Source organism: Aquarana catesbeiana, linkage group LG02, assembly GCF_042186555.1.
Source record: "Aquarana catesbeiana isolate 2022-GZ linkage group LG02, ASM4218655v1, whole genome shotgun sequence".
Classification (NCBI taxonomy): domain Eukaryota; kingdom Metazoa; phylum Chordata; class Amphibia; order Anura; family Ranidae; genus Aquarana; species Aquarana catesbeiana.
Window position 1 is genome coordinate 681909624 of NC_133325.1, and position 14506 is coordinate 681924129.

Genomic DNA, 14506 nt, shown 5'->3' on the forward strand with positions numbered 1-14506 from the left:
CCCAAAACTGAACTCTTTGCCAAATTTCTTGATGGTTACTAGATCCTCCACATTGGAGGCATTGCTGCAGGAGGAAACCCTATGACCATAAGCTGCCCACCTTTTACACAACACAAGGGGAAGGGCAGACAACAGCAAATGGAAAAGGAAAATTGTGCTGGTGGTTAGGAGGAGGAAGAGTGTTGGGGTGGTGGCAGTGAGAAGGGGCTTCAAGAGGGATTTCAACCCTCCCTGATAAAAGAGGACAAATAATGTGGGAATCTACGGCCAATATCCAAGAGGAAGCACAAAGTGCTCCACTCCAAGTCTGCATGGCAAAGAATCTCTTTTGCGCATTTGCTGATTGTGGGTGGATCCTCCGCACTATAGGCATAGCTAAAGTGAGTAAACCTAATGAGAAAATGCTGGCTGCCCTCTCATAAGGTAGCTTTGGTTTGACATTTGTTGTTAGAACAGGCAAAACTGTCCTTTGTGTGTGTCAAGTCACTACATATTTGTGCACAACAGTGGTGTGCTCCTAAGCACCCCTTATTTTGTGCCCCTGTTTGCCATAGCTGCCATTATATTTATTAAATGTGATGTCTGGAATAACTGCACTGGAGGCATAGCTGCCATGACATTTAGGAAACCTTTTTGTGCGTACTGTGAAACAAAGAGGGTTACACAAAATTATGTAGTCCACCACAGTGCAATATTAGGAGATATTCACTGTACCTACAGGTAAGACTTATTATAGGCTTTCCTGTAGGTACAAGTAAAAAAAGTGAGTTGACTATCGCTTTAATATATAGGGCATACAGGGCTAACAGCAAGTTCTCCCAGAAGTGCTAAATTCACATTCAACCCAAGGAATCGCAGCCTTATGAGCAGCTTTTACTGGTGTTACCCCAGAGGAAATAAGTAAAATGTCATAAGTTCATGGACCATTATAATGTTTGGTTTTCTGCAATTTTTCTGAGCAGAACTATTTCCATGTTTCTTAGTTTGGGCACTAATTAAACCTTTTTTTGAACATCATCCCTCTCATGTGTCTAATTACCTATTACATATATGTTGACATGTTGGCCCCAGAAGACTGAAATAATACTTTTTATACCTTTGTAGTTCTTTGCTGATGCCACTACATGTCAGAATACTTGATCCTGCTTCACTAGATTCTAGCTACAAGAATGGGGTAGGCCCTTATAATTATCATTGGTCCTGTGCGTAGGTAGACGAGTGGAGCCATTACCACATGTATGCTGGAATGTATTGGCAATAGGAAAGGAAATGTATGGTAAGTATGACACAATTTACCAGTTCTGGAACAGCAGAATTTTAGTTGTTGCCTGAACATAATTATCAATGTTTAAGAAAAAGCAGAAAAACAAAATTCACTTAGAGATGTGAGTGTGGGCAACATACACGCAGTTTGACGTGATTCCTCTTTCGAAGCCATTTCTCTTGCCGACTGGAAGGACTCATATTCATTGTGTCAATGCCCTCCTTCTGCTGTATCTGCACACTCTCATACCTCATGAGCTGAAAGACAGTGAAGACTGATTAAAGGGAGTATTGATGTCATAACATGCCTGTGCTGCAGCCAAATGAATCCCAGCTGAAAGATGATCAATAATTAAACTCTTTAGGCAGATATACAAGAGTAATCCGGAATGTGGTGTCTAACAAGTAGTTATGATCATTACAGTGCATAAATTACAGACAGTAAAATAGAAATGTTTATTCTTTGATCTGATGCACCAGCAGCTGAACATTTCATGTAACAGATGAATATTGTTCTGAATCCCAAAACTATTCCTCTCACATGTGTACAGATAGAGATAGTGGCGCTAACATATATTTGTAAAGATATGAGTCAAAACAGCATGATACCAGTGACACTCTGATTCTATACAAAAAACAGTAATAAAGATAGAAATATAACACCCCATGAAAAGTGTCAGTATAAAAATAAAAACATTACAAAAATCATAAACTGTGAAAAGTCCATGGAAAAAGTTCACATGAAAAAAATCCAGCACAACAGTAGTTTTTCAATCTTCCTATGTGATAGATCTTCTACTCTTCCACCACACCACTGTGATAGTGACACCACTCCCTCTGAAGAGTGCACTCACCAGAATGTATAGCCTCCCACTTTCTTGTGGGAGGCTATACATTGAACCACACCTGGGTTGCATGTGATGAATCGTGACTGCAATCAAGCCGGCTCCATATGTGAAAGACAAATTAATAAAGTGCTCCACATAGCGTGATACCGTTTAACAAATTTATTAAAATCACTCCAAGCACACTTCAATGGTTGCACTCACTTTTAAACTGAAACAAATTAGCCTTTGAACAAATCCACAGCAAACAACAGGATCGATGATCCAACGGTGCACCATGGTCACAGCGGACCTGAAGTGTAAACTCTGTGTCTCTCACCCAACCTTCTAAGACCCAGCAGTCCGATCGGATAGCCAATCCCATTTGAGGAAGTCTTTTCAACGAAACATGTCTGGGGCATGGTTACACGGTATTCCATCGCACTGACATTAGACACTGCTGTCTGGAGAGGACTACGCCGATCGGACTGCTGGGCCTTAGAAGGTTGGGTGAGAGACACACCAGTTTACACTTCAGGTCCGCTGTGACCGTGGTGCACCATTGGATCACTGATCCTGTTGTTTGCTGTGGATTTGTTCAAAGGCTTATTTGTTTCAGTTTAAAAGTGAGTGCAACCATTGAAGTGTGCTTGGAGTGATTTTAATAAATTTGTTAAACAGTATCACGCTATGTAGAGCACTTTATTCATTTGTCTTTCACATATGGAGCTGGCTTGATTGCAGTCACGGTTCATCACATGCAACCCAGGTGTGGTTCAATTGCTGTTTTGTCAAACACGAGAGTGGGAGGCTATACATTCTGGTGAGTGCGCTCTTCAGAGGGATTGGTGTCACTATCACAGTGGTGTGGTGGAAGAGTAGAAGATCTATCACATAGGAAGATTGAAAAAATACTGTTGTGCTGGATTTTTTTCATGTGAACTTTTTCCATGGACTTTTTACAGTTTATGATTTTTGTAATGTTTTTATTTTTATACTGACACTTTTCACGGGGTGTTATATTTCTATCTTTATTACTGTTTTTTTTTTTGTATAGAATCAGAGTGTCACTGGTATCATGCTGTTTTGACTCATATCTTTACAAATATATATTAGCGTCACTATCTCTATCTGTACACATGTGAGAGGTATAGTTTTGGGATTCAGAACAATTTACACATTTATTTAAGTGGCTGCTTTTCACTGTACCCTGTTTCCCCGAAAATAAGACCTAGCGTGATTGTCGGTGATGGCTGCAATATAAGCCCTACCCCCCCAAATAAGCCCTAACCTGTTTCCCCGAAAATAAGCCCTACCCTGAAAATAAGACCTAAAAGGACTTTAACTAGGGCTTATTTGGGGGGTAGGGCTTATATTGCAGCCATCACCAACAATCACGCTAGGTCTTATTTTCGGGGAAACAGGGTGCACTGTGTATGTACACATCTTGTATTCATTTAGTTTTGTCACTGGTCTTTGGCGCAGTGGAGTGAGAGAGAACCAAGGGCGGCTTATTGTTACCTCTCTTGCTACAAAACAACAGATGAACATTATAAATATAGTGAAGTGTAGCACTTGTACTCTGCTGGATGTGTACAAAGGATTTCAAAAATATAGTAGCAGAGTCATTTAGTAAGTAAACTGTGAAAAATGACCATTGGTCTACATTAACCACTTCAGCCCCAGAAGGAATTACCCCCTTCCTGACCAGAGCACTTTTTGTGATTCGGCACTGTGTCCCTTTAACTGACAATTGCGTGGTCATGCGACATTGTACCCAAACAAAATTGACGTCCTTTTTTTCCCACAAATAGAGCTTTCTTTTGGTTGTATTTGATCACCTCTGCGGTTTTTATTTTTTGCACTATAAACAAAAAAAAAGCGACAATTTTGAAAAAAAAGCAATATTTTTTACTTTTTTGCTATAATAATAATCCCCCAAAAATATATAAAAAACATTTTTTTTCCTCAGTTTAGGCCGATATGTATTCTTCTACATATTTTTGGTAAAAAAAAAAAAAAAAAAAAATCGCAATAGGCGTATATTGATTGGTTTGCGCAAAATTTATAGCGTCTACAAATTAGGGGATATTTTTATGACAATTTTATTATTATTATTTTTTTTTATTAGTAATGGCGGTGATCTGCGATTTTTATCGTGACTGCGACATTATGGTGGACACATCGGACACTTTTGACACTATTTTGGAACCACTGACATTTATACAGTGATCAGTGCTATAAAAATGCACTGATTACTGTGTAAATGACACTGGCGGTGAAGGGGCTAACCATTAGTGGGCAATGAAGGGGTTAAGTGTGTTCTCGGGAGTGATTCTAACTGTAGGGGGATAGGCTTCAACACACATGACAGCGATCACTGCTCTAGATGACACCCGCATATGTAAACGCCATTCAAACCACACATGTGAGGTATCGCCATGTGCGTTAGAGTAAGAGAAACAATTCTAGCACTAGATCTCCTCTGTAACTCTAAACTGGTAACCTGTTAAAAAAAAAAAAAATGTAAGCTTCGCCTATGGAGATTTTTAAGTACTAAAGTTTGGCGCCATTCCACAAGTGTGCGAAATTTTAAAGCGTGACATGTTGGGTATCTATTTACTCGGCGTAACATCATCTTTCACATTATACAAAGAAATTGGGCTAACGTCACTGTTATTTTTTTTAATTCATGAAACTGTTTTTTTTTAACAAAAAAAAGTGTCTGAAAAACTGCCGGGCAAATACCGTGTGACATATAAAGTTGCAACAACCGCCATTTTATTCCAGTGCCAGAATAGGTCCAGTATGGAAGTGGTTTAAAGTGTTACTTTTTGAAGGGTGCCTTGACTCCTGGCATGACCAGGCCTTTCTACTTCTATAGCTGCTTTAGAAAGAAATCAAACTGTAAGACACTGAGTACCTTTTGACTTTGATGCACCTGGAAGGTATTTAACCGATTTAAACTGTGAATTCAGTTGGGCTTTAAAGCAAGCCTGTACTGGAATTAAGTGAAAAAAAAACAAGAAACCTGCAAATATTTATTATCCTATTTTTGGAGCCCCTTAATTCATGGTGCTCAATATACAAATTACAGCCTCCAGTTATAAATCTGCCATGCCTTTTTCAATGCCATGCAGTCCCTGATTTTATTTAGACTTTTTGAATATTGGATATTGAATCATTTTTTTCAATACCAATAAATCTTTACTCCAGCCAATCAGCAAAATACCCAGCTGAAAGAGATATTTGGGAGCTGTTTTATCCGCTAAAGGATTTTGCCTATTCAGTCCTGGAGATTTGCACTACAAGATACCAAAAGTAGGCTAATGACCTGACTTTTTTTCATACTGCGGTTAACCACTTCAGCCCTGGAAGATTTGGCTGCTGAATGGAGAGGCCATTTTTTGCGATACGGCACTGCGTCGCTATAACTGACAATTGCGCAGTCGTGTGACGCTGTACCCAAACAAAATTGACATCCTTTTTTTCCCACAAATAGAACTTTCTTTTGGTGGTATTTGATCACCTCTGCGTTTTTTATTTTTTGCATTATAAACAAAAAAAGAGCGCCAATTTTGAAAAAAAAAAACAATATTTTGTACTTTTTTCTATAATAAATATCCCCAATTTTTTTTTAAAAAAAGCAATTTTTTTTCCTGTTTAGGTAGATATGTATTCTTCTACATATTTTTGGTAATAAAAAAATTCTTTTTTTTTACCAGTAATGGCGGTGATCAGTGATTTATATCGGGACTGCGACATTGCGGCGGACAGATCGGACACTTTTGACACATTTTTGGGACCATTGACATTTTAAACAGCGATCAGTGCTATAAAAATGCACTGATTACTGTGTAAATGTCACTGGCAGGGAAGGGGTTAACACTAGAGGTGACTGTGTTCCCTTATGTGTGTTCTAACCGTAGGGGGATGGGACTGACTAGAGGAGATGACAGATCGTTGTTCCTAGCTAGTAGGAACACACGATCTGTCTCTCCTCTCCTCACAGAACAGAGATTTACACACATGCATGTCCCTGTTCTGGCTCTTGTGCCCGCGATCGCGTGTGGTGGACGGTCCACGCGACTGCCGGCCACACACATCGGCACCCCCGCAGTGCAGCGTGCCTGCTATCTCCGCTTAAAGGGCCGAGGTACAGCTACGACGGTTCGCAGGAATGCGCCGACCGGCCGCAGTATAATGACAGCGGCTGGTCGGCAAGCGGTTAAGCAATACAGCTCATTCCAAGCCAGTGAATGGCCATTTAAGGAGCAGCAGTAGTCTGATGAGGTCATAAATCTACTCTCTCTTCCTTCTACTTGTTGTATTTAAAAATAAATGTACATTTTTAATGAATATAAGACCATTAAAACAAGATTTTAACTTACCAGTGGAACCCATTTCCTGAAGTACAGTAAAGAACACAGTATTTTTTACCTTGGTTTATGCTGCCCTTTTCCAGTGATTAGACACTGGCAAATAGAAAATTGCAGTGACATCCCTTAATAACCTCTCCCACTTCCAACTAGCCTAATATTTATAGCATTAAATAGGGAGATAAAAAAAAAACAAAAACAAGGGAGGGACTAGTGTCTTGTTCTGTACTCCAAGACATTGATTTTACTGGTAAATCAAAAAACCTTGAGCTATCCAAAGCAGTCCAACTGAGGGGTGAGCAACCAAAACGCTACCAAGCTCATGTGTCAGCAGGTCAAGGAAGGGTTTAAAGCACCCTCTACCTGTAATTGGTCTAAGAAAGTTAGACAACCTGAAGAATAGAAGCTGAGAGATAAAACTTGAACAGCGCGTACCTCAGCCAAACGGAGGAAGGAAAACTTCCAGAGGAAATACAGGAGTGGTATAGGGAAAATTAAGAACAATATCCTAGATAGGATGCAGGGAGAAAAGAAGCCAATGCCTCAAACAATCTTGTCTTTAATGAAGACAAAAAAGGCACCTTACCGGTGAATACTGCCAACTTGGAACTCAATGTGCAAGAGCAGTGGAGGCAAAAAGGCAATTCCACCAAGACCAGGCAGAGAAAAACTTTATCCAATTCTAAGGACAGTCCCAAAACCAGACCAAAAACTAGGCCCCACAGAATCACAGGGAAAAAAATTCCATCAATGGCCTGTACCAAGGCTCACAACAAGGAGTGAGGGTCATGTGGCTTCCAAAGGGATATGCCAAGGCTAAGAATAGACCCTTGATAGTCCTCAAGGCCCCACGCTGATCCAGACCAACTTGAGAGGCTGGGATCCATCCCATGGCATACAAAATGAGTAATCCTGATGTCACACCAGTGAATAAACCATCCAAGAGTAAAGACAGACTTGATAAAAAGCTCAGAGAGTGTATGTTAGAGAGAGCTGAACCTAGGGAGTCAGCAGAATATCTACTGTGAAGGCTAGGATATCCCTGAGCCTGGAGACAATTCAGCGCAGTTTCTGGCCAAACCTGGAAACTAGAAGGGTCCCATAAGGTGTCCCCCAACCACAAGAGAGATTTGGACCACTGAGGAAGTACGATTACCAAATTTTCACAGAGTGGTCAGGGAATTCCTTCCCAGGTCAGAGGCAAATCAACGTCTTTATAATTAGCAATTCATCCAATTTTTCCCGGATGGTTTATGTAAGCCACCACCATGGCATAGTCCAACAGAATCCATGAGAAGTCCTTTATACAACATTGGCAGTGAGACATAACTAACAAGGGGTACTTACAAACCACTGCAGAGCAAGAAGGTAAATGTGTGACAAAGAATCAGAGGCTGCACTATAATAGTGACATAGTGCATAGTGAGACATTATCAACAAAGACCACTCACAACCCACTGCACAGCAGGAGGGGGTAATGGCATGTGTGAACAAGCCACCATAGGCCGCTGCATAACAGTACAGAGTGGGACACTATCAAGAAAACATACTCGCAGCCAGTGACACAGTCAGTGACTAAGTTCCCATAGGACACTGTACAACAGTACATATAGAGGCATTACCCACAAAGTAACATGCAGGGTCCTGTATTGCAGAAATGATCAATGGCCTTTCATGACTAAGGCACCACAGACTGCAGCATGAAAAGTTACAGAGTGAGACCCCAGACCCATCTGTACATCTGCCATGTGTAGTGCGCCAGTGTCCACAGATGGGACACCATCTATATGAGCTATTTAGGACCACTGGAGCCTATGCAGCATCCTCAGATAACTATGTTGTACTGATAGGAGCACACAGAGTCAGTCCTCTGTACAAGAGCAGTACAAATGGCCTGCACATTTGCAGAAAGCTCAGTCTCGCATACAGCCCTTAATAAGCATAATGAACTCAACAGTAAAAATGGCATCAATAGACAAAACATGTGCCTGAGCCAATGCACCTGCCTATGGTTGTGACACAAAGTGTTGCAGCCAGCACTTCCTTAGACCCCAGGGGATAAAAGCACAGCACACTGGGCCCAGGGAAGGACTGTAACCAGACTCACTGCAGCTCCATCCTGACTTTGTTCTTCTCGATGGGCATAACCCCAAAGGGGTCATGAGAGACAGGTCTTGATCACAGGCAGATCACTGCCCTGGACCAAGTGCCAAGGTAAACATTCACTCAGGATACAGTGCCCTAAGCAACATTATGGAATATGGAAGAGTTCCCCCAATGTTTTTTTTTTTTTTTTTTGCAGCAAAAAGGGGTTAAAGTGTTAAAAAAAGAGGTAACTATTTGTAAAATTCTTTTTAAAAAGAATTGAACCCCTTTTTGCTGCTAAAAAATCCCTTGGGGGAACTTTTCCATATTGCAAGAGAACGTGTTGTTTACCTAGGGACATTAGCAAAAAGCTGAGGCCTGCTGAAAGTGTGGGGGGTTATATGGGGAATGTCTCTACAGGTTTCTGTTTGCCAATGTCCAATCAGCTGCAGGTGACAGCATATCACTAAGGTTAAAGAATACTTTGTCCTCTACTGTACAACAATGAAATGTAGGTTACTCTCACCTCTTTGCTTTGCGATTCCTGTGAGGTCCACTAATTGTAATGGGGTGGCATGGGCTCTATCCGATGTCCAACTGGCTGTCAGAGACTGTAGTTGTGCGTGTATGAGGAATTGAAACCCTTCTCATGCAACATCCCCCTTTTGTGTGCGTCTATGTACTTGAAGCTGAGCGACATACACATATAAATAGCCACAATATAATCCAGGTATGAATTAAATATTAAATCATGTTATGTACTAGAAAAAGTAATGTAATGTGTCTCGCAGCAGCACATAAAACTGGAAGAAGGATGGGGATACTGCAAGTCAATCCAACTCTACTAAATTGCACAATGCTGTCTATATAACAGTGAGAGCTTCCAGACAGAATCGGCGAGCAGAGCTATGACCTCATTAGTCTGCTGACTTTTTCATTGTCTCTTCACAGGCTGGAGAATTTCTCATCAGCAGTGTATTCTGCAGAGAGGTTGCAGGGTGCACAAGACCTTGCGGTGTCGTATGGCAGAAATGTCTGGATCATAGGTTGAAAAGAAATACAAATCCTTTGGAAGTTGAAACACTTTGCATTTATGTGTTTAGATGTGTATCCTGCTTTTTGCCCGAAGTTCAAATTCTGAGCATCAAACTAGTCACTGTGCACAATATTGATCTATCCTCTCCAGCCCTCCCTTATCACAGAAAAAATTAAAACCAGAACTCAACAACTAGGAAGATGATTGTCGTTTTCAGCTAAGCCATAGATGCAGTTTACAGTTCAATTCAACTAAAATAGATTACTGTAATTTATTCTTTATTAGTTTATATTTGATTACCATTTGCATCACTTAAGATTTGTTCAGAAATTACTTAAAAAAAACTTTTTCAATAATAACATGTTAACCACTTGCCGACTGGGCCATATCTGAAAGATGGCTACAGCGAGGTCGGCTTATTCTGGGTGGACATCCGTGGGACATCCTTCCAGAATGTTGCTCCCGCGCGCCCCCTGGGGTGCGCACCTGGGAGCATCCGTGACCGCCGGGTCCGGATCATGGTAAATAGCCGCTGATAGCAGCCGTTTACCACGTGATCGTTCTGTCAAATGACGGAACGATCACTTGTAAACAAACCGGCGTCATGTCATGACGCAGGTTCCTCCCTCCCCTCTCTGTACCGATCAGTACAGTGCGAGGGGAGAGGGGGAGAGGGGGAGAGATTGCAGCAGCGCTGTGGACTGGAAGTTTAGTGCCCTGCTCTGTGCCAATAATCTGCAATACTCTGCAACACTGTGCAATACTCTGCAACACTGTGTAATACTCTGTCAATACTCTGCAACACTGTGCAATACTCTGCAACACTGTGCAATACTCTGCCAATACTCTGCAACACTGTGCAATACTCTTCCAATACTCTGCAACACTGTGCAATACTCTGCAACACTGTGCAATACTCAGCCAATACTCTGCAACACTGTGCAATACTCTGCAACACTGTGCAATACTCTGCAACACTGTGCAATACTCTTCCAATACTCTGCAACACTGTGCAATACTCTGCAACACTGTGCAATACTCAGCCAATACTCTGCAACACTGTGCAATACTCTGCAACACTGTGCAATACTCTGCCAATACTCTGCAACACTGTGTAATACTCTGTCAATACTCTGCAACACTGTGCAATACTCTGCAACACTGTGCAATACTCTGCCAATATTCTGCAACACTGTGCAATACTCTGCAACACTGCAATACTCTGCCAATACTCTGCAACACTGTGCAATACTCTGCAACACTCTGCCAATACTCTGCAACACTGCAATACTCTGCCAATACTCTGCAACACTGTGCAATACTCTGCCAATACTCTGAAACACTGTGCAATACTCTGCCAATACTCTACAACACTGTGCAATACTCTGCAACACTGCAAAACTCTGCCAATACTCAGCCAATACTCGCTAATACTCTGCAATACTGTGCAATACTCTGCCAATACTCTGCAACACTGTGCAATACTCTGCAACACTGTAAAACTCTGCCAATACTTGCCAATACTCTGCCAATACTCGCCAATACTGTGTAATACTCTGCAACACTGCAATACTCTGCCAATACTCTGCAAAACTCTGCCAATACTCGCCAATACTTGCCAATACTCTGCAACAAATTTTAACAGAAACAAAGAATTTTTTTTTTTTTTATCGAATTTTCAGTCTTTTTTGATTTATAGCACAAAAAATAAAAAATCCAGCGGTGATTAAATACCACCAAAAGAAAGCTCTATTTGTGTGAAAAAAAGGACAAAATTTCATATGGGTACAGTGTTGCATGACTGAGTAATTGTCATTCAAAGTGTGAGAGCACCGAAAGCTGAAAATTGGTCTGGTTAGGAAGGGGGTTTAAGTGCCCAGTGGTCAAGTGGTTAATGGTATAAAGAAAATGGCAAACAGGCATAATTAAAAGATATTGTAAAAGTTAAAAGGCGCTTTATTTTGTCTGAAGATGGCTTTCTAACTAACAAGGCTCAAAACTATGTTCTATTTCAATAAATGCTGTCTTACCTGTCTCAAAATAAAGGCCGCCACATCTGTTGACTCCCAGTAGCTGGCATGGAAAAGATGAGGCAATGCCACAGTTGGGAAGGCAGTGAGCACATCAGGACAATATAAAGCATAGTCAATACGCTTTGTTCCCCACCAGTTAGCTGTAACTATAACCATGAAAGACAAAAACAAAATGATAAAAATTGCTGCAAACTGTTCATGCCTGCTGATATCTGCTCAACACACAACAACACCACACTGAGAAAATCAAAATGATATTTCATATTTGTGGTCCAAAAAGCACATTTGCCCTGCAAAGATCTCATTTGAACCTTGGGTGGGTTGGCTGTATCTAAATGAATCTATGGGAGATTAAATCATTTTATCCAAATGTTTCTGTATTTAGACTGTTCTCATAATCAATTGTGTGATTAGCATCATAAAAAATCATTGTGTAGTTGGTTTTCCCTTAGAAATAGGTTTGAAGGTTGACTTACCGTTCGCAATCTTTGCTGACGGCAAGCTTTCTGAAGAACTAGACATCTCGCTGTTCATGCTCACCAGGCTGGATTTTCTACCTTTTACCTGGGTGGGTGTGGATAGATTGGACAATGCAGGAGTCTCTGTAGAGGGGGAATTGCTGCTTGTGGAATTTTCAACAAACGCTGCACTATATGCTTGAATGGCATCCACTGGGGGGGAAAAAAAGGGAAAGCATAAAGTACTGTGCAGTCACCCTTCACCGATAACCATCATGCACACAAGAAATACAAATTTGTATTTGCATCTTCCAGCTGCTGTATTTATTGGCAGTGCTGTAGCTTAGTACTGTAAAATGGTCTGTATGGTGTTAGTACCATATAATGTAACGGGAGTTGGTATAGTTACAATACAATTCAAAACAAGAGGGTTAGGAAAGCTCTGATCATGAGAACATACAATCTAATAGCAGCATTCCCAAGTCCTTCTGAGGCTCTTGTTAAAACAGCTATCTCCATCTTCTTCCTGCTCCCTCTCTCTGCTGTCTTTTCTGAATAAGAAGGGATTTATTATAATTAGTTGCACACCGGCTATCCAATTCTTATTTTCAGCAGCTGAGTGATATATTGGTGCGTATGCTCACTATCTGCCCCCCGTGTCCACCATGGGGGGGACCCCCTGGCGCCTCTGCCTTGGCAGTCATTGAGTGCTGTTCTTCTTGGGTAAGCAATTTAGTAACCACCTCCCCCCCATCACTGTTATTATTTTACATGCTATTAACCACTAGCCGACCAGCTGCCGTCATTATACAGCGGCAGGTCGGCTCGTTCCCACAAACCGCCGTAGGTGTATGTTGGCATCTTAAAGGGCGATAGCAGGCACGCGCGAGGGACCCGATGCAAGGGCGATCTCAGGCACGAGAGCCAGAATGGGGATTTGTGTGAACACACAAATCCCCGTTCTGACAGGAGAGGAGAGACAGATCGTCTGTGCCTACTAATTAGGAACAGCGATCTGTTTCCTCCTCTAGTCAGTCCCATCCCCCCACAGTTAGAAACACTCTCTAGTGAACACATTTAACCCCTTGATTGCCCCCTAGTATCAACCCCTTCCCTACCAGTGACATTTACACAGTAATCAGTGCATTTTTATAGCACTGATCACTGTATAAATGTCAATGGTCCCAAAAATGTGTCAAAAGTGTCGGCAAAGTCGCAGTCCCGCTAAAAATCACAGATCGCCGCCATAACTAGTAAAAATAATAATAATAATAATAAAAATGCCATAAATCTTTCCCCTATTTTGTAGATGCTATAACTCGCAAACCAATCGCTTATTGCAATTTTTTACCAAAAATATGTAGAAAAATATATATTGGTGCTTTTTTTTGTTTATAGCGCAAAAAATAAACAGCAGAGGCTCTCAAATACCAAAGGAAAGCTCTATTTGTGGGAAAAAAAGGACGTCAATTTTGTTTGAGTACAGCATCTCACGGCCGCGCAATTGTCAGTTAAAGCGACGCAGTGCCGTATCGCAAAAAATAGCCTGGTCATTAAGGGGGAAAATCTTCCGGGACCGAAGTGGTAAAAAGTGTCATTATGTTATGTTTCTGTTACAGATTGAACTTTATATAATTCCTCCTGAAGAAGCGGTTGTTTTTGCCGTGAAACATGTAGAGGATTCACTGTACATTGAGGATTCATTATATCTCATGTCCTCAGCTTATGTCTGAGGATATCATATTACCAGCAGAAATTGTCTATATTAGTCCAATAACACACGATTGAAGATGTTGTTGTTTTTATTCATGTATGTGGATAAGTGCTCCTTTTAACATTTTTGTATAAATACAAATTATATTTTTATTATGTCATTGTAAATATTTGGGTACAGAGATAGTCAATGTTTCCCTCTTTCTAAAGGCATAGTGGGGGTTGCCCCCAGTCTTCTATAATTACTACTGTAAGGATGATGGTACCCCCATATCCATTAATTCATTGGATTTTTTAAAGGCCCCTACTTTATAATGTGTAGGGGCAATGCAATTCCCACAACTTAAGTGCATAACCTTACATTTTTCAGCATTTAAGTGTATCTGTAGGCAGATATAATTTAATAATTGATGTATTCATTTTGTAGCCTTCTGCAGTATAGTTGGGAGAGAAAAGGGAAGCAATGTAAGACATTCCAGCTTGATTACATTAAACATCTAACAAACAGAAATTGGTGTTTGAAAGAGAGTCCAGAAATGACTTGATCAGTGAGCTGCTGCTCCATTACCATCCAATGACAGTCTTTACCAAGCTTGACTGCAGTAGAGGAAAGTAAGTGGTCAAAATATGGCCTTCTGAAAGGTGTGTTGAATTGAACATTCTGGATTGAATTAATAAAAACTGAAAAAAAATAATAAACAATTTTTAAAAAAAT

At 40.8% G+C, this 14506-nt stretch overlaps 1 protein-coding gene across 1 annotated transcript in view; it reads right to left on the minus strand.

Annotated features, from left to right (window-relative positions):
* PITPNM3 (PITPNM family member 3) overlaps positions 1–14506 on the minus strand; it is a 1020867-nt gene that overhangs the window by 11621 nt on the left and 994740 nt on the right. Inside the window, exons 11-13 of the mRNA XM_073616741.1 lie at positions 12097–12291; positions 11618–11766; positions 1405–1521 (exon numbers count right to left, since the gene is read on the minus strand). Of these exons, the coding sequence (XP_073472842.1) occupies positions 1405–1521; positions 11618–11766; positions 12097–12291 (461 nt within the window). The remainder of the gene's footprint in view (positions 1–1404; positions 1522–11617; positions 11767–12096; positions 12292–14506) is intronic.